Source organism: Xenopus laevis, chromosome 3S (assembly GCF_017654675.1).
Source record: "Xenopus laevis strain J_2021 chromosome 3S, Xenopus_laevis_v10.1, whole genome shotgun sequence".
Classification (NCBI taxonomy): Eukaryota; Metazoa; Chordata; class Amphibia; order Anura; family Pipidae; genus Xenopus; species Xenopus laevis.
In genome coordinates, this window is record NC_054376.1 from 63,555,764 (window position 1) to 63,574,675 (window position 18,912).

General features: G+C 38.8%; 1 protein-coding gene across 1 annotated transcript in view; it reads left to right on the forward strand.

Annotated features, from left to right (window-relative positions):
* The window catches only part of snd1.S (staphylococcal nuclease and tudor domain containing protein 1 S homeolog), a 408,840-nt gene that overhangs the window by 321,994 nt on the left and 67,934 nt on the right, over positions 1 to 18,912 (forward strand). Inside the window, 1 exon segment of the mRNA NM_001086137.1 lies at positions 16,781 to 16,969. Coding sequence (NP_001079606.1) covers positions 16,781 to 16,969 — 189 coding nt within the window.

Genomic DNA, 18,912 nt, shown 5'->3' on the forward strand with positions numbered 1-18,912 from the left:
GGTGTGGATTGGCCCTCCAGTCCACAAACACATTGATACTATTTTACTTCCCTTTATATGGGCTCATAAATCCCCTAGGATCAGCAAGCTCTCGCTCATGGCCCCTCAGCAGCAGGGAGGCCTTGCCCTTCCGCACCTTCGCTACTATTACTATGCCTCACAGTTGATGTTTATACATAATTGGCTTTGCCCTGACCCTGAGAATACGTGGACTGCACTTCATGCCTCTGTTGCTGGCTCCCTGGAGGCTATTGGGAATGCCCCGTACCGGAGGCGCAAGGACACCCCCGAACTGCCGCCAGTGCTGTTCATCCCGCAAAAGATATGGGCTATAGTTCACAAACTGCTGACCCATAGTAGTCCCCTGCCCTCGCCATATGCTCCAATATGGAGGAACTCAAACCTCCCCCACTTTTCTTATTTACCTGACTTTCACTACTGGCCCAAATTGGGGGTTCGACACTTGAATGATTTGCTGCTCAGTGATTCCTTCCCTACTCTGGCCCAACTCAAGGAGAAGCTCCACCACCCCACGATCCAACTGTACCGATATCTCCAATTGCGACATGCATTTATGTCCCAGTTTGGCTCACAGTCAATTTCTACTGTGGTTCCACAATATGAACGCAGACTATGGGACCCTAGCCCCAAAAAATTAGTATCAGACCTCTACAAGTCTCTGATCTCTGCCCTTGGCAGCCCATTTGGGAGGGTAATGAGTAAATGGGTTGTGGATCTACCTCACTTAGATGATGCAATGTGGGAGGATGCAGTTGAGGGAGTCTATGATTTTCTGATCTCCACTAGGGATAAAATGGTCCAGTACCGCATAATGCATAGGTCCTATATTACCCCACTGAGGCTCAAAAAGATGGGCAGAAACCCTGATGCCAACTGCCCCAAATGTCAGGCCCCAGATACTGGGTTTTTCCACCTGCTGTGGGCTTGCCCCCTAGTTCATGCATACTGGACCAAAGTGGTAAAATATCTTTCGGAACAACTCCTCCTCCCGGGAGTGGTTGCTCCAGAGATATGCCTCCTCGGACTTGTTGATGAGGTGGTTCCCCTAAATAAAACCAGGATATTGTTAAAGTCATTGTATTTCTATGCAAAGAAACTTGTCGCGATGAAGTGGATGAGTCCCAAGCGCCTACAGTCAAACAATGGGTGCAATTGATAAACAGTAAACTGCCAGTCATCAAACTCACGTATATGGCCAGAAAGTGTCCCCAAAAGTTTGAAAAGGTTTGGGATCCTTGGCTGGATGCCAACCCAGACTCAGCCCCCTAGGGTTGGTTGCTCTTACTACTCTTCTGTCTGGAGTGTCTCTCCTCTCCCATCCCGTGACCCCTACATTCTGCCTCTGCTAATTGTCAAGATGTTTTGATGTATATCTGCTCCTGCATTGCTGTCGCCAAGCTGTATGTGTTTTGTTGTGTACTGTCTTGTTGTGTTATAAAAGCAAAAATAAAAACCTATAAAAAAAAAAAAAAGTCTTTGATTTGACTTTAACTCCTGGCGAACCTTTAACCAGGCCCTGGATTTATGCAAAGGCCATAAAGACCCGTGCCTAGGGTGGCAGAATTTTAGGGAAGCGTCATACTGCCTAATCACTTCAGAACCACTGGGGATTCGCGGGAGATAAAATAGTTTTTCAAATGTTCTGTGCAGCAGTCCCTAGTACTCCAGACCCAATGCTGAAAATTTGAACATGTGCACAAAGGAAGGGGAGAGGACCAGGGAGATAAACGGCAGTGGGCCTAGGCGTGCCTGCTATGTAAATCCTGCCCTGCCTGTAACGCATGTTTTTGGACCAAGAACAACCTGTGCCAGTGACTTCCATAAAAGTTGAATTATAATTATTTTACATATAATATATACTATTATAATGCTAATATTTTTTTGTGTTTAAACCAGCACAATTTTTTTATAAGGTGATGTACAAATAATTGTCCTGACTGTCCACCTACTGAACAGCAGCTGTTAGTCTGGATTTAGACATAAAAGTTTGATAGTGGGTAGGTGGTATCACGATTCCATAAGAGACACATCTGTTCCAGCTAATGTGAACTGTGCACTTTTAGAAGAAACTATATGATATCAACTATGGGGGGAATTTTCAAAGCTGGGGAAATTTTATTTTGGTGTTGTAACCCACATTAAGCAATAAGAAATTAGCTCTGATCAGTCAACAGTAGAAAGCTACAGTCTGGTTGGTTGGTTGGTTTGATTTGCGAGTTGACCAAATTTTAGTTTGGTTTTTGTAAATTCTTACCCACGAATCTTTTTTTTAACCATCACTATAGTTGAACCAGTAAAGAAAAAAGCCACCCTTAAATTCTGTGACTTTAGAGGTTTTTAAAAAGAAGATTAAACCCCCTTTCTCTAAAACCACAAATGTCATGACATTTATTAAACGGGTTGTTCACCTTCAAACACTTCAGTTGGTTTCAGATTGTTCACCATAAACAGACTTTTTTAAATTACTTTATATTTTATTTTTGTGACCGTTTTTTTTTAATATTGAAGGGTAACGTTTAATTTTTCACCTTCTAAAGCAGCTCTGGGAAGGGTCACAGACTCTTTAACTTTTCTAAATTAATACATTTAGTTGATACATTTCTTATCTCTGTCCCTGCTGAGCAGAATCCCAGAGTTTCGGCTGTTAGAATTGATACAATAGTTGCTAATATATCCAAGCTACAGCTGAGAAATGTATCAAACTAATTGTATCAACTAAATATAGCAAATTGTAACAGTTCAGATTGCTCCTGGATCACTGAGCTGCCAAACTGAAACACTTCAGCAGGGGATCTACCAGTAGACCTTTAGCTGGTGATCAGTAGATCTCAAGACAATGCACAACATTTACAGCTTGTCTAAATCACCCTCCTATTTCATTTAGATATTTATTCTGTTACACAATAAATAGGTGTTTCTTAAATATAGCAATATACATTTTCTCATAAATCAATATTTAAGTAATATTCATGTTCCATGGAACAGAATGCTAACAATGCCTTTATGGATGTACATCATAATGGCACATAATCACTAAAAGTAGACCTCACATTAGTAAATTATGGCCACTCCTGCACTAGTGACAGGAACATTAAACTTAGATGTTGGGAACACGGTAATGAATCAATATGCAAACTGAACTGAAAAAAGTTTTTGGAAGGTGTACAACCCCTTTAAAAGATCCAAACTGATTAAGCACAAATAAAAAAAGTGCTGAACAATCTAAAAAAATGTAAACCTCTAAAAATGACTAGTGAATATAAATGAGAGAACCTCAAAGTCCGAATTGATTAAAATCCAACAGGATGGGAGGAGCTCCTATTGACTTCTCGTGTGGGGGTTTCACTTAGATCTCACATTTTATAGTTTAAAAAAAAAATATAGGAAAACCACAAAGTTTTAGATATTCATGAAAAAAATTTAAATTTGTATGTTAATAAAGAGGCCCCTTAGTTTAAGCACCCATTAACTATTTGCCTTTAGAAGATTGCAATGGGGTTTTATTGTACAGTAGAACCTTAAATTTACATCCCCTGATTTTAAGTTTCCCCTCATTTTTACTTTGGTGTTTTGTGGTCCCACCTATGGAGGTTCTACTGTGTGTACAACTTTTTTTTTGTATTTCAAGAAAACTTTATTCATAGAGAATAAACAAGTTTACAATAGACATGTGTTTAGGTGTCATTTAAAAATTGTCACACAAAGTTGTAAACATTTGTAAATTCAAGATCACATGTATTAGAATAAACTTATAACATTAGAGTTAGACAGAGAAAAAGTAAGTAGGGTAGGAAAAGGGTGGGAAAAGGTTGGGGGGGAGCTTGAAGGCAAATATCCTGCAAATCCGTATTATGTTATAATTCCTTCTGTACATGTAAATAAGAGATCCAGGGCTGCCAGGTCGTTATAAAGTTATCTTTTTTGTCAGCTAGGTAAGAGGTCAATTCCTCCATAAGGTAGATATCCTTGACGTTGGTGATCCATTCCTCTAATGTCGGGGGAGTGGTTTCTCTCCAATGTCTTGGTATTAGTGTGTATATAACTTTTATATATCTCTACTAGTATATGCAGTGCTTTGCATTTTTCAATACAGAAACATACAAACAGGGAAGGCATACATAGCAATAATTATACAGAAATCCAGCGCCATTTGTTAATACATAAGAGGAATGTGCTCCCTGCCCCACAGAGCTTATATTCTAAGTGGTGTTGTTTCTAGTTAAGAGTTGCCACCTTGCCGTTGTTACCAGCCTGGCCGGTAAAAATGATGGCCGATCCCAATGTTATTAATAGGAAAAAAGATAAATATATAGAAAAGGTAGCAACCTTATTTCTAGTGTGAACATTTAACCTATAAACTGATGTCATGTGCTGAGATCATGGGCTTAGCATTACCTCCTTCTGTGATTCCCAACAATGAGAATGTCAAAGCCCTCATGATCACTGGCAGACTTCATGTTACAGTCCCAGCTGGTTTATTCATTTAATCTGCATCCTTGGTGAGAGGAAGTCCTTCCTCAGTAGAAACACTCAATTATTTGCTAGTTGAGTAAAACAGAAATTCAATTTTGTTTGGTTTAATAGAATGTTACTGCTATCTGGTAATTATCCTCCAGCATATTTTACTGGCTTTCCAATGACATTACAGCAGTACTTACAGTATGAGCAAATAATGGATAATTGTATCACAGCAATTTTGACTGGAACATTTGATATAATGTAGGCAAGTGTGTCATTAGGCATCTGTCCTCTTGGGAAATGTTATCCTTGCACTTCATGGTCAAGCAGGCCAGAGGACCCTACATGCAGCACTTTGCCTTGTAATGTCGAGGGAATATTTGTAAATGTTTTGAGTACTTAAGGGATAATATAAAATCAGATGTATTTTCTCTTCAATAGACAGTAAAGCTATGGGAGCACAGCATGTAACCCTTCTCTTCTTGTTGCTTTCCTCCACTGAGGCATGCCCTATCTGCTTCACCAATAATACCCAACCTTCATTTGGTGACTACTCATGCTGCTCCAATGCTGATCAGAGATAAGCCACAAAACTGGCAGCCTATATGTAGAAATGTGGAAAAAAATGTCCTGTGGTGTAATGCAACATTGGCATAGATACATGCCGTTACAAACAAATGAGCAGCTATTATGCACAACTTCATAAATTTTAAATCGCACTTTATAACCTAGGCATATCTCAAATTTTGGTAAGTTCAGAGTCCCCTCAATTAACACCGGTGTTACATACATTAACTGCTGCTATTCATTTATAAAAAAAAAAAGAGCTGGCAGTCAAAGTGCAAGTGCTTGCTTAGAACTGATTTTTTATGGAATTTGTTTGTATCAATTGTTATGACATAACAATACTTTAATGAAATCAGATTAGCACAGTGTGCAGAACAGCTCAAGGGCATTGTCTCTTTAAAGATGGATTGCCTGTTGTGGCAATGGTTTGATCCCATTGAAATATTGCTTCTTCGGTCATGTGACACAGGAAAGTTCAGCTGTACAGTGTACAGGGAATAACACAGTAGTAGGGTGAACTAATAATACAATTAAATATTTCTGTTTCCACTTCCTGTATCCAATTTGCTTTCATCTCCTTTCACACAGGTAGTATAATGTCCTGTAGCTAGTGCTTTTCATCTTAGCAAACCATCACCAGCAGTGAAGCCCACAAAGCTTTGCATGCTGGGGAGTGAAAAATCTTAAAGAACAGGCAAGATAAGCTTTTGTTACAGGCTCCAGATAATTCCAGATCTTTAACTTTGAAGACAAATGCATGTATCTGTCTGCTCTGTCTGATGGGATTTCCTACGTTATCATAATGGGGCTAGCAGAGGGAGATCCTTTGTGTAGCCTGTAAATGTACCACTGTATAGCGATGGCTTCATTTCTTTTTAAATTTTGTACTCCTCCAGGTTTTATGTGAAGCAAATTTATCAACATGTACAAGTGCTTGCTTCAGTAAGACTAATGGGTTTTTCCATAAAAAACCATAAAACCATAAAACCAGTTGTGTACACTTAAATCTTCCATAGACCAAAAGACCTAAAATTCTCAGGGCTCAGATTCGGGGATATTCTCATTCTAGCTGGCAGGAGGCTGTTCGAGGAAATTAGTTGCCACGAAGAAGACATTTTTGCGGGGCTCGAATCTAAGTGTGTGCCCTGACCCTTAAGGAATGGCCAAAACTTGGGGAGATTTAGTTGCTTGGCGACTAATTGCCTCTTCTGCGGTTTGACAACCTCGCCAGCTACTAAATCTCCCAGAATCTGCCCGTGTGCTTGAACCCTAACAACTATTGTATCAATTCTAACAGCTGCCTTTAACGAAACTTAGGGATTCTGCTCAGCAGCGACATAGATAACAAATGTATCAACCAAATGTATCAATTTAGAACAGTTAGGATTCTGCCCCCACCAAGCTGCTTTAGAAGGTGAAAAATTAAACTTTACACTTCAAATTAGCAAAACTATAGCAAATAGAAAGTAGTTGCAAAAAGTCTATTTTTGGTGAACTGTCTGCAAAAAACTAAACTAGGTTGAAGGTTTGAACAATTCCTGTTTTTTTATTGGAATTATTGGCTGATTGCCTTTGAGTAGGAATTCTCCTAAATCTTGTGTTTTTCATTATTTGTTTTTGCATAAATGTCACTTCTCTATTTAGATGGCAGCTTTAATTCCCCAAATGAATAAAATCAAAAGGTTAAAATCAAGGGTTTATTTTTATTTTTTTATAGTTTTTAAAACTGCTTTGCATTGATAACATTTTCTGGTTCTAGTAAAATAAAGTAGTATACATACCATGTTTTACACTTTCTCAAGGTATTTGTCTATTAACAAAAGCTCTGGAATAAGGGTAAGGCAACACTGGGTGTTTTGGGGAGATTTGGTCACCTGCCGACTAATCGCCTCGTCTTTGCGGCGACCAATCTCCCCAAACGCCTTCCCTCACTCTGTGCCGGCTTAAATGAAAAAACGCCGGTGGTAAACACACGTGGTGGTTCGTTTTCCGAAGTCGCCTGAAGTTGCCACTTCGGGCGACTAAGGAAAACGAATCGCCGCGTGTGATTAGCGCCGGCGTTTTTTTCATTTTAGGCTGCAGTAATAAATTAGTCTTTAGGGTTTCAAATAATTGGCAATTTCCAGATGAGCATCTGGGGGCGTATTTCCAAAATAACTTGTCTTGGTTATGATGACTTTGTACTATCAATACTACATATGATTTTACTGACTAACCACACGCTTGGACAATTTGCTAGGTAATCTTTTAATTCACTTCTAAAATGTATCAGGACTGTTAGCTTTAATAGCAAGGATAATGTAGCAATGATCATTTGTATTCACATAAAGATATTTTTTAAATGTTGACAGTCTTGGAGGTTTAAGAGTCAAACATTTATAAAAAAAAAGTCTGCAAATCCTTAATCCAAGAACCACCAAGTGGCTCCAGTATATGAATTCTATGTCTCCAAGATCCTGAGCAAATACAAATGTGCTTTGTGCTGCATAGAACTGGGAGCTGTGCACTTCTCAGCTGACCAGTATCTCCCAGTGTGAGAGAACAAAACTGCATTTCATTTGCAGACCAGTGCCCTGTGCCATTTGATTTCTAACCATTATCTTGTCAGTTCTTTTGTGTCCCACTGGACAAGCCTTACACAAGGCATGTCACACACACTCTATCTCTCTCCCTCCCTCCCAATGAAAGATCGCATCTGAGCCGAAACATTGAATAAACAATAATTGTTTTTTTCCTCCTATATATGTAGTGGCACTGACAGGTTTTGAAGAATGTTCAAAAATAAATAATTTTTTATTTAGGCTCTAACGTTTCGATGAACTTTTGGTAAGTTTTTGGTAAGTTTTTGATTTTAAATGCCAGAATCTGTCATAAAGAATTCCCTAAAAAAATACAAGTTACCGTTGTGGCTATAACCATCCATACCAAGAGTTCCATCTTTAAAAATAATGGTAGGTTAATGAAGTGTTCATGAGCCGTATTTGATCCTTTGTCTCCCACGCTAAATTCAAAAACTATTTACAAAAAGCTTCTCCAACCCATCTGCGCAACTCTTTCCTCTGTGTCCTCTGGGCATTCTGATCAGTTCTTCCAGGTGCTACATCCCTTCAAGTACAAGCCCCAAACATTAGCTTCTAAAACATTATCTGGAAGAAAAGGTTTATAAAATTGCATATTTTCAAGATCAGATATGCATGAAAACTCCATAGTTGTTCACATGCATGGCCAGTACTTGATACCTTGAGCTACTCACTGTGACCTTGGGAACCAATTATTACCATTTCTTTATAGAATGTTGACATTCCACAGCAATTTACAGAGACTGACCATTCACTTGCTTCTTTCCTACTCTATGGGGAAGGTATAACGTTATCTTGCCTTGCTTATTACCGTAGTAGCAGCTCTGTTGGAGTAATGGGGAACTCTGTAAAGTGTTTGTTTTATACTGCATATAGCAACAGGGTAAGCCACCCTAAGATGCCTCCACTGCTTTGTGTTTAATCTTTGATTATATATACTTTGGTATTTCATTCTCAACCATAAATAGATGCCTGCCCTAGTATCACTATTCAATAGTAATGTTTGTCTGCAGTCATGGGTGAATTTGTCCTGTTTTACTTCACTGAAAAATTCTTGAATTTCGTGTGAAACGGCGATTGCAAAGTGCGAATTTTGACGCCTGCGTCAATTAAGACGCCGGCATTAAAGTCAATGGGTGTCCAAATAATGTTGATGTGCAACGGTTTTGATGTTAGCAACTTTTACGACTTTTTTTGCAGCAGTTTCACAAATGTATTCGCCGGCGGTGAAACAACGAAATTCGGCGCAAATTTGCGCCTGCTGAGTTTGTTCGCCAATCACTATTTGTCTGGCTTGAAATATAAAATAAAAAAGTAAATTTTTTTTTCCTGATTGTATATGTTCTGCATTATACCTGCAAAGGCTTCTTAAAGCCTTCTCTCTGTACTTAAATTAAAATTTGTGTCTGTAATACGGTTACTTTCATATCTTCCAAACTGTTAATGTGAGTGACTGTGGCTTAAATGGTTTTCTTTCTCCTGTATTACTCAGTGCCTAGTCAGTACTCAGGTCAATAGTAGGGCTGGCCAAGTGTGCACTGAAGCCTAAAACCTAAAGCAGGAGGTTTAATTTAGTCCATATTGATGTTCTGCTGGCCTGTATTGTGCTGAGCACTAATGACTGGAGACATAATTAGAGAAGTGCTCCTGTTTGCCAAGATGTATGGGGATCACTGAGCTTTGATGGTTTTACATCAGTGCTGGCCACTGGTTCCTGGAAAGTGCTCGGAGAATTAAAGCAAAAATAGATTTTTCTTTTGCTCTGATCTGGGGTGTGAAATCCGCAACAGTAGATGTCTGTCTAACCTGATATGGTTCCAATTTATGTACAATACAACAAACTATATAACCTTAAATATATCTGGCAAAAGCAATATGGAGTAAATAATGTATAGCCAGAATACACTTTTGAATACAGCAATATCATTCAAAAACAAAAACATACCTTTAGTATCCATGTGCAGTAACTCTAGACTGTTTTCTGGGTATTAAAATCAAAGGACTACAAAAGTTTCAAAAACCGTTTTCTATTTCTTATGTCATCCCTTAAAGTGTTCTAGAAGTAAACTATACTAATAATCATTTGAGCATTTAGGACCTAAAGGCCCCTAATCTATGAGTGAACAGTGACTCATGCCCTACCAAACACCAGTGGCTTCTCTACAGTAAGCTAGCACCCATGGAACAATGAGTCACCCTTTTGGCACATGCTTCACCTTCCAGAAGAAGAAATATTTGAGTATGGAAGATTGAGTTGCAATGCACAGCCAACATTACTATGTCAGCTCCTATGTAACCTTGGGCAAGTCACTTTTATTTCTGTGCCTTGGGCAATAGATAATTCTGGCTGCTCGCTGAAGTAGGTCGCCACATTATATTTTTGTTCTATTGTTTTGTATAATTAATAGCACTGCAAAAGAATAAGTAAGAAATTTTCATTCTGGCAATAAAATTTTTAACAAGGTGCTCTATTTTATTTCGTTAACACAAGCTGTCTCTTCTCTGTTAATTTGATATATTATTAATTGCATTATATTAACACTGATATAATATGAAAGTCAATAACAGGATAACACTTTAGCAATTTCCTCTTGCTAATATATTAATGTGATCTGTCTTGCTGGATTAGCGATCCATCCCCCTTGCTTCATGCTGTATATTTCATGCACTATTAATACATGTAGCAGAAGTGTCACATGCTGTAGCTTAAAGGAACGGGTTGGGGGGGGGGGGGATAATGCAGCCCATTTATATTTTCCTTAAAAGTGATTTATGGTAAAGAGTGCTTACTGTCCTCTAATAGAACTACAACATTTTCAGCATAATCTCTTGACTTTGGCCAGTATGGTAGCACAATGGTTTGCGTTTTTGTATTGATACTCTGGAGTCTGGGGTTCAATTCCGGCCACGGCACAATCTACATGGTGTTTGTATGTTCTAACCATGCTTATGTGGGTTTTCTCTGGCTTCTTCAGTTCCCCCCTACACAGCAAAACATCCAGGCAGCTTAATTGGCTGATAAAACTGAACATTGTGTGTGTGAGAGAGAGAGAGGCTTAGAATGTAAGCTTCACTGGGGCAGGCAAAGATGTGAATGATGTATGATCTCTGTAATGTGCCTTTTTTACACACAGCTACAGAGACCCTATGTGCCATAGACCTAATGCCAGATGAGTTATTCCAGTTACTGGAAATAGAGAAATCTCTCGATGGGGAAGGCATACAGGAAAGTCAGCCAAGATGCTTGCAGATCTCAGTGGCTAGATCGTAACACTGTATCAAATATCTTGACATTCACCTTAACCTGGAAAATAAAATATCTTGACATTCACCTTAACCTGGAAAATAATAGCCAGGCAGGTCTGGACCCAATCAAGCCATACAACTCACTCTTATTATTGCTGATCCTCAAACTGACTAATAATACTATACAGTGTTCTATAATGATCATCAAAACTTCCCTTGACACCTCCCCATCAGTTTTAATTTTGTTCTAAATACATTACATGTTCTTGTATCTATTCCACTTCCTTGACTGCATTAGACCCTGCACGTCTGTTTGTATCGAAAGCAATTTCTAACTTTTTATTTTTGATGTCAAAAGTGTAATTTAAACTGCTTAACCTCAATTTGTCTATAAAGCTGGGAATTTGAATGAAAGTTTCCAGTGCCAGTGTTTTTTCCAATAAAAAACACAATCCAATGGATCATCCATGTTTTATACTCTCTATCTGGCGTACATTATCGCAGTCCACACGCAGAACGGTGTCAGAAATAACAATCAGGGCCAAACAGCCCCTCCGGCTCATTTAAGCATCTTCTCATCTTCCTGGAAATTATCTACTAATTAGCAGAAACAAAACCTAACAAACTGTGCTATTTATATTAATTTGGTAAATAAGGCAGAACAATTTCATTAGGCATGTGTTGATTTGTTTTGAGGGATAAAGGCTGGGTCTTTTTTGAGAAGTGTGGAATGCTATGCATCATGGGAAGTTTTAGTCAGCCTTGGCTTGAAGTGTTATAATATGAAACCCGCACATACAGAAGTAGTGTCTAATGCCTGCTAACTGAGGTTACGGATTAGGGCTGCATTTTTAATACATTTTGTATCATTTTGTTTGTCTTGGGTGAGATCATTGGAGAGCAGTGACGGCACTTCTGACCAGGAGCTTGCAATCTTAAAATGCTTCAAACAAAACATGGAGCTGTATAATGTCAGCAGTGAATCATCTGTCTAATGGAAAAGCAATGCACTTCTTTCTTAGGTGATTCATTTCTCCGTTGTGTTCATCTTTCGTAATGCACAATAAGACAAATTAAAAGGCTCTATGAATGAGAGGATGTATCATCTGAAGGTCTCCCTCCTTCTGCCCTGCACACTGGCAATTTACTGCAGCTGGGGGCCATATTTCTAGCCTGCCCACAATTTATTTTATGAAGTAATTTATTTTATTTATTTTTTCAGGTCTGGCAAGAAGCAAAAGTTGCATATTTCAAAGAGGTGTCAGGAAAAGTGCTCAGTTTCAAGGTTTCATGAAAGGATTAGTTACTGAAGCAGCAGAATTCACAGCTAGTGTCAGGCAGACCATATAAGATCAGAAGATGTAAGGTTTAGCCGCACAGCATGTCTTTCTTGTCCCTTGATAGGCAAGTTCCAGGCAAAGTACTGTAAAATGATGAAAATTATTGCCTATGAGCAGAGTTTTATCTACATATTGATGAGATCCACATTTGACCACATCAGGCTTTGTAGCTAGTCAAATCAGTTTTTTGAAGTGCGACACAGAAGTGTCACTTTTTTAGGCATTTTCATATAAGCTGGTGTACAGACAGAAGGCAGTGAATTGATATTGGGGATGCACACAGTAATGTAACTTAGGTAGTTCCGCCACTGGATGCAGACAAATCCAATGTCAGTTTGGCTGTATGCCAATTTCTTGATTGAACATGCTCTTAACCTTAGTTTTTATTTGACTCATTTTCAACACACATAAATATTTGCTCCCTTTAGCTGAATTTTCAACACTAATCCAATCTTTTGAGGCGTTTGCCAGCAATCAATCAATTAAGTAATTTTTGTTTAGATACAGTTTTGCGGCATCCTTATTGTGCCATGGCATGATCACACCATGCTGTGCACTAATTGGATTTTTCACACACCAGTGCAACTCGGTTATACCAGATTTTTTTTGACCTACTGTAGCTATATATAATTTGCTAACACTAGATACTATGATGAATCAGACATAGGGTTGCCTCCTGTAAAAATATTTCATGCCAATGTAATAGGGGAGCTATCACACTTAGATGCCTTAACTGTTTGCTTTGAGTAAACAATTAATTGACACAATTCATCATTCTGCATCTCAGGAGAAAATCAACTGGCAACTGATTTCATGAGAATTTTAAGGAGCGCATTTAGATCTAATAGGTCTCTTGGTGATGGTAAGGTTTTCCTGCAGTTTAGTGAGCTGTAAGGCTATATGTATACAAAGTAATTATGTCTGCAAACTGTGCTGCATCTCTGGCATGTACCTGTGCAGATTATGTCTTTACACATCCGAAAACATTGTTTTAATGGTTTGTAATTGTATGGTAACTGTTTTCTTGGAATTATAGGTTATATAAGGCTGGTAACATAAATACAGTTGCAGGAAGTCCGCTATGCATTAAAAAGCGAAACAAAGTACTCTAGCACACGTAATCTGCTGAAGGGTTACTACCCGTGTTTAATGTCAAGCCAAAAGGTTACAACGTTTCAGGGGCGTACCCCTTCCTCAGGTGCATGACGAAAGATGTTCTAGCATGACATGGGCAGAGACAAATACCTGACGCTTTCCCCAAACTGGCCTAGGATTAACCAACTCACTATACATTTTATTGGTTGGAGTCTCTTTGTCCACTGCTTTATTGCACAAAAGATAATTCAACAATAGATAACACATATATCAATAACCGTTATATTAACAACATTATAAACATACAAATATGAACAGTGATGTACCATTAACCAATTAGGTGCATGCAATCGTACAAGCCACCAGTCTCTTGTGCCTTCTAGCATGATGGGTACGCAGGACTGCATGCTACCACCAATACAACATACCCTCCCAGAGACCACCGATCTTAGAGAGGAACACCACCAACCAAGTTCCATTAACCGACTTGGTAAAAAACTCCAGCTTAATTAACTCTCCCCATTGCAAGGGACCCGCCACCCGGCTGTGACAACGGCTATTCCCTCTCATCACCTCTTGGTTAGTCAGCCCAATACTCAACATTCCACATCAACTTATCCTATGACCCACTAACCCATTCTTATTTGAACGGAGGTCGACTTCTGATTTCTGTGAATCAATAACCAAGCCAAAGGGACTTGCCCCAGTTCATTGGCAGTCCATGTGCAAAACCATTAATATCAAAAGATATATGTCCCAAGGCTTTTCAATAGTAAAAATAAATTATTTATTCAAATTCATATTAAAAATTGGATACATACTGACCCCACATGGCCCACCTTACGCGTTTCGTACCCTCCGGCACTTAGTCATAGGTGTCTCATAACTTATGACTAAGTGCCGGAGGTACGAAACACATAAGGTGGGACATGTGGGGTCAGTATGTATCCAATTTTTAATATGAATTTGAATAAATAATTTATTTTTACTATTGAAAAGCCTTGGGACATATATCTTTTGATATTAATGGTTTTCCCCACTAACCCAGGCCACAATTGTGACAACTAGCACAAAGGGTTAATACAAGGGAGGGAGGGTGGGACTCCTTTTCTTCTTCCAAAATGGATGCCCTCCTTAGCAGTTAGTGCTATACATCCCTTTAAAACTCCACCCCCAACTACGTCACTAACCCATTACTAATCCCCTGCCCAGCAGCTTTGTCCCGCCCCTTTCATGCACCCTTTGCCAGTATGCTCGGTCCTGGGCTTCACTTTATTCTTTCTCTCATGCCAGTAAGGATAAGTAATATGTATAGCATGCTCATTGATATACCAATAATTAGCCACCATAAAAGATGCCTTGCACAGTTGTTTCATCTAACAATTCATTTAAAGGGGACCTGTCACCCCAAAAAAATATTCCAAATCCTATTTTATCACATTGGACTTTTATTATACAGATTTTTGTGTCTGGGTGGCAGGTCCCCTTTAACTTATATGATTGTTTGCAAGGTTTTCCTACTGCCAAAACATGCTTCTCTCTTCAGCAGTCAACTGGGATCAACGTGGATAGCCTAAAACGTTCACACATATAGCTTTTTAGTCGATCAGATATACTGATGCAGATAATTATCGGGTTTGACAGTTACATTTATATTTTGTGGAGGAACTGGATGTGAGAACAAATCCTAACCCATATTGGGGTTATTGCTGAATGTAAAAGGACTTGCAGACTGTACCTAATGAGTGATGTGTCTCTTCCTGCAGTTCTATGTCTGGGGTATACTTGTGTGTCACTGTATGTAGTTGGCCTATCTGAACAGCTGTTGGCAAACACTGCAGTAGTAATAGCAAATTAGCAGCATAATGAAATGTCATTGCATTTATCACTCACTGTTGCTTCTTTTCTAGCTGCACACAGTGATTTAACCTCCTCTAGGGAACAGGTGCTGCAAGGATTTATAGGAGAGCTAGGGTACTATTAACCAGGTCTAATACCTGTAATGGGTGTGAGGATAGTGATGGAAACCTATTGTCTCCCTTCCTGTGCCAAGAAATATTACAGGGACTATTTCAGATAAATTACATAAGTGGTTTTAGCAGCAGTTTGCATAATACCTTTATATTTTAACTGCCTTAAAATACAGAATATATCTGCATAGTTCCAACGTATCAAGATAGCTACCCAGTATAGAGCAATCTGAGACCAATCAATATGCCTTGATCTCAGACCAGGGTCTGGACTTTACAGCCAAGCGACACATGTAAAGGGAACATTGATGAGCGCAGTCAATGGATCTCTGCAAGGATGATCCAATGGCATTGGCTTCTCTGTTTTCTGTCATCACTGTAGCCTCTCGCTTGCCTCAATACTGTGTTATTACTTTTAACTTAACTTGTATATACCATATAGCTAGCTTTATGTACTGTATGTATAAGCTTTAATCATATCTATGATTTTTGTTGACCTTTTACATCAAACTTCCCAGCTTGTGTTACACATACTGAGCTTTCGTTTGCCGGTGCTCCCCCTTTCCCCCTTAAAAGAACAGAAGACAGGAAAAGTATTTTCATTGACCTTTCTTTCCAGAGCCACAAGGACAATCTAAAGAACTGTGTCAGCTTGAAAATGAGTTTCTCTACAATGGACATATCCTAAGAGCAATGTTTCATGTGTAGGGTTTGCTTCTGTTACATTAAACAGTTAATGGGTTTATGAAATAATTCAGAAGTTTGATTAATTGTTAGGTATCAATGTGGCTTTACCTTGAGAATAGCAGTGACCTGCTCTCATGCAACACTAAAAATGGGGATAATCGGGTATAGAAAAAAATCTCATGTATATTTAAACACATAAATGGAAAGTATGAGAGAAATGAACTATATTTTGCTGTGCATAAGACCTATTTCACCTAATTTTTGTTGCCTAAAGCACCCACATGAGCATAAGAATCTTTGGCCTTTTATTACAGAAGAAAGATTGATTGTCCTACTCTACCTATGACAAAGACAATAACTCATGCAATGTTATGTTTTGCTTTGCCATTATGATCTGACCTTATTGATTGGCTCAGCTCCCCGCAACCCAGTTCTCAACTGAGTTTATGTAAATTCTCAGAGTAGGATATGCTTGTGATGGCAAGGCTATTGTGCATTTTCCAATTAAATTTGCTTGGCAAAAGTACTATTATTTTTATGCTATTGTAGTCTGGGTGTTATGGATATGTATAGTCCCACTGGAATATTCAAACAGAAATGTTTATATGTACATACCGCTCAGTCTTTCCTTAGGGTTCTTGTTTACCATATAAATTGCCCAACTGTGCCAGTAGGTTTTGGCAGCGATTGTGGTATGATTTATTTAGGCTGTTAATGTAAATGCCTGGTGTGGTTGTTACTGAATGCCACTTAAAACAAATGGGAATAAATAACAAGCAATCCTCCAATTTACGATCTGCCTTTTACATTTTCTCAGGTGGAAGTGGAGGTGGAAGCAATGGATAAAGCTGGGAACTTCATTGGATGGCTTCATGTAGATGGCGTCAATATCTCTGTTGCTCTGGTAGAACATGCACTGTCTAAGGTCCACTTCACAGCAGAGCGTAGTAACTACTATAAGACACTCTTGGCAGCGGAAGAGGGACCCAAACAGAGAAAGGACAAGGTAGGTGACAATGGCAATTTTCGTCATGTTTGTTTTAGGTTTGACTCGCATGGCGTGCAGCTAATTTATACTTCGTTCAGTACAAGCACAGAAGCTGAGACATGGCTGAAACCAGCTGTTTGTGAGCTGCTCCTCTGGCTCTATTTTTTTCAACTTCTATCTTTTGCCGCAGGATCTCTAACAGGGAAGCAGAAATCTGCAGCAGTTTTAATCTCTGTCGAGCTGCTGTTGCTCATCTGAAAATTCTATTCCAAATGAACAGCTGCTTAGAAAGCTAAACCTGGTTAAGTAGAATTCATGGAAACCTCAGCTGTTTCTGATATAAAAAAGGTGGGGAGGATTTTCCAAAAACAATCAGCTGACAAAGGTTTATAAATCAGGAAGCAACAGTTGATTGAGAGGGCTGTGATTGTGACTACAAAAGAAATATACATGAGGAAAGATTAGATCTATGCAGATTAGAGGAACGCTATAATGGATTCTTGGTATGATGTAGACATTAATATTCTGATACATTGCACAAGTTGTTTTGTTTCTGCATGTTGAATTATTTCACCTTTCAGACTCCTGAAATCTGATATGCTTACTGGTTGCTTGGCATCACTGACTGACTGGCAGCCAGATGGCTATTAAAGTTTTATTCTACTTTTATTCTAAGACTATTCATGCTCCAGTCCAGGCCCGGACTGGCAATCTGTGGCTTCTGGCAAATGCCAGAGGGGCTGCTATAAGGTCCCATAGAAAGTCACTATTTAGTGGGCTGTTGGGGGCTGTTTGGGCCTCTGTGTACCTAAAATGCCAGGACCTATTTTAATTCTCAGTCCGGACCTGCTCCAGTCTATTGGTCAAAATGCATGCTTCGTTGCTAGGGTCAGTTAGAATAAAATGTTTTCCCAATCAAAACCCCAGTATAAAGTTTAAATTTGAATTAGTAATATCAGTGCCTGGGATATATTCACTGATTATATTAAGATGACCATCTTTGCAATAACCAAATTGCAAGTACTTCCCACAAAGATGGTCTGCTTTACTCTATATATAGAGAGAGAGAGAGAGAGAGAGATAGATACTGAGCAGTCTCAGAATATCCTATCTGTACACAGACACACACACCATATGTTTCAGTATTTTTGGTAGGTGGTTGCAGTTCAGTTGTGTTAATCAGCACTATCCAACAGGGGCCAACAATGCAGAACTCTGGGTTATAAATAAAACCACCTTTATTGTTACTTATAACATGATCACAGCAGTGTTTCAGACATATTACTCCTTTGCTAAAGAGCTAACATGTCTGAAATATTGCTGTGATCATGTAACAGAGCATGTATTTTCAGTACATGGTATCGATTACAAGTTCTGTAGTCCAAGGTAGTAAAATAAAGGTAAGAGATCCTCTTATGCCCTGGACATGAGAACATCCTAAAACAAATGTGGCAAGCGCCGCAAAATGCAGGTTCTACTGTATAAACATAATGGGTTTACTCTAATACAAATGGCAAAACTGCACCATATCTAGTAGCCTATAGTGACCAATAAGCTGGTAGCTTTTACTTGTCACCCTTTTGAGTAAAACATAGTGGTTATCATTGCTGCAAGCATGCTTAGGGAATCCAGCCAAGGTTTCTATGTGCAAGAAATTTGTATAATATCCCCTTAAGTTAAAACCCAGAGTAGTGTGGAAATAGGATCACATTTATTGAAGGTTTGATAATCTAATACTATTGTGGACTCAAAAAATAATAAAAAAAAAGGATTTCCTAATGTGGCTGTTTTTTTTAGACACTACGAAATGTGACTAAGCACGTGTAAGGGTGATTAAGACCTAATTATTGCCAAGGTGAGGAAGCCAGTGGATTCACGACAGTTATACTATATGGTATGCTGTGCTCATTTACCATACAGCACTGAAAATATAGTGCTAATAAATTGCATGGCATATAAGT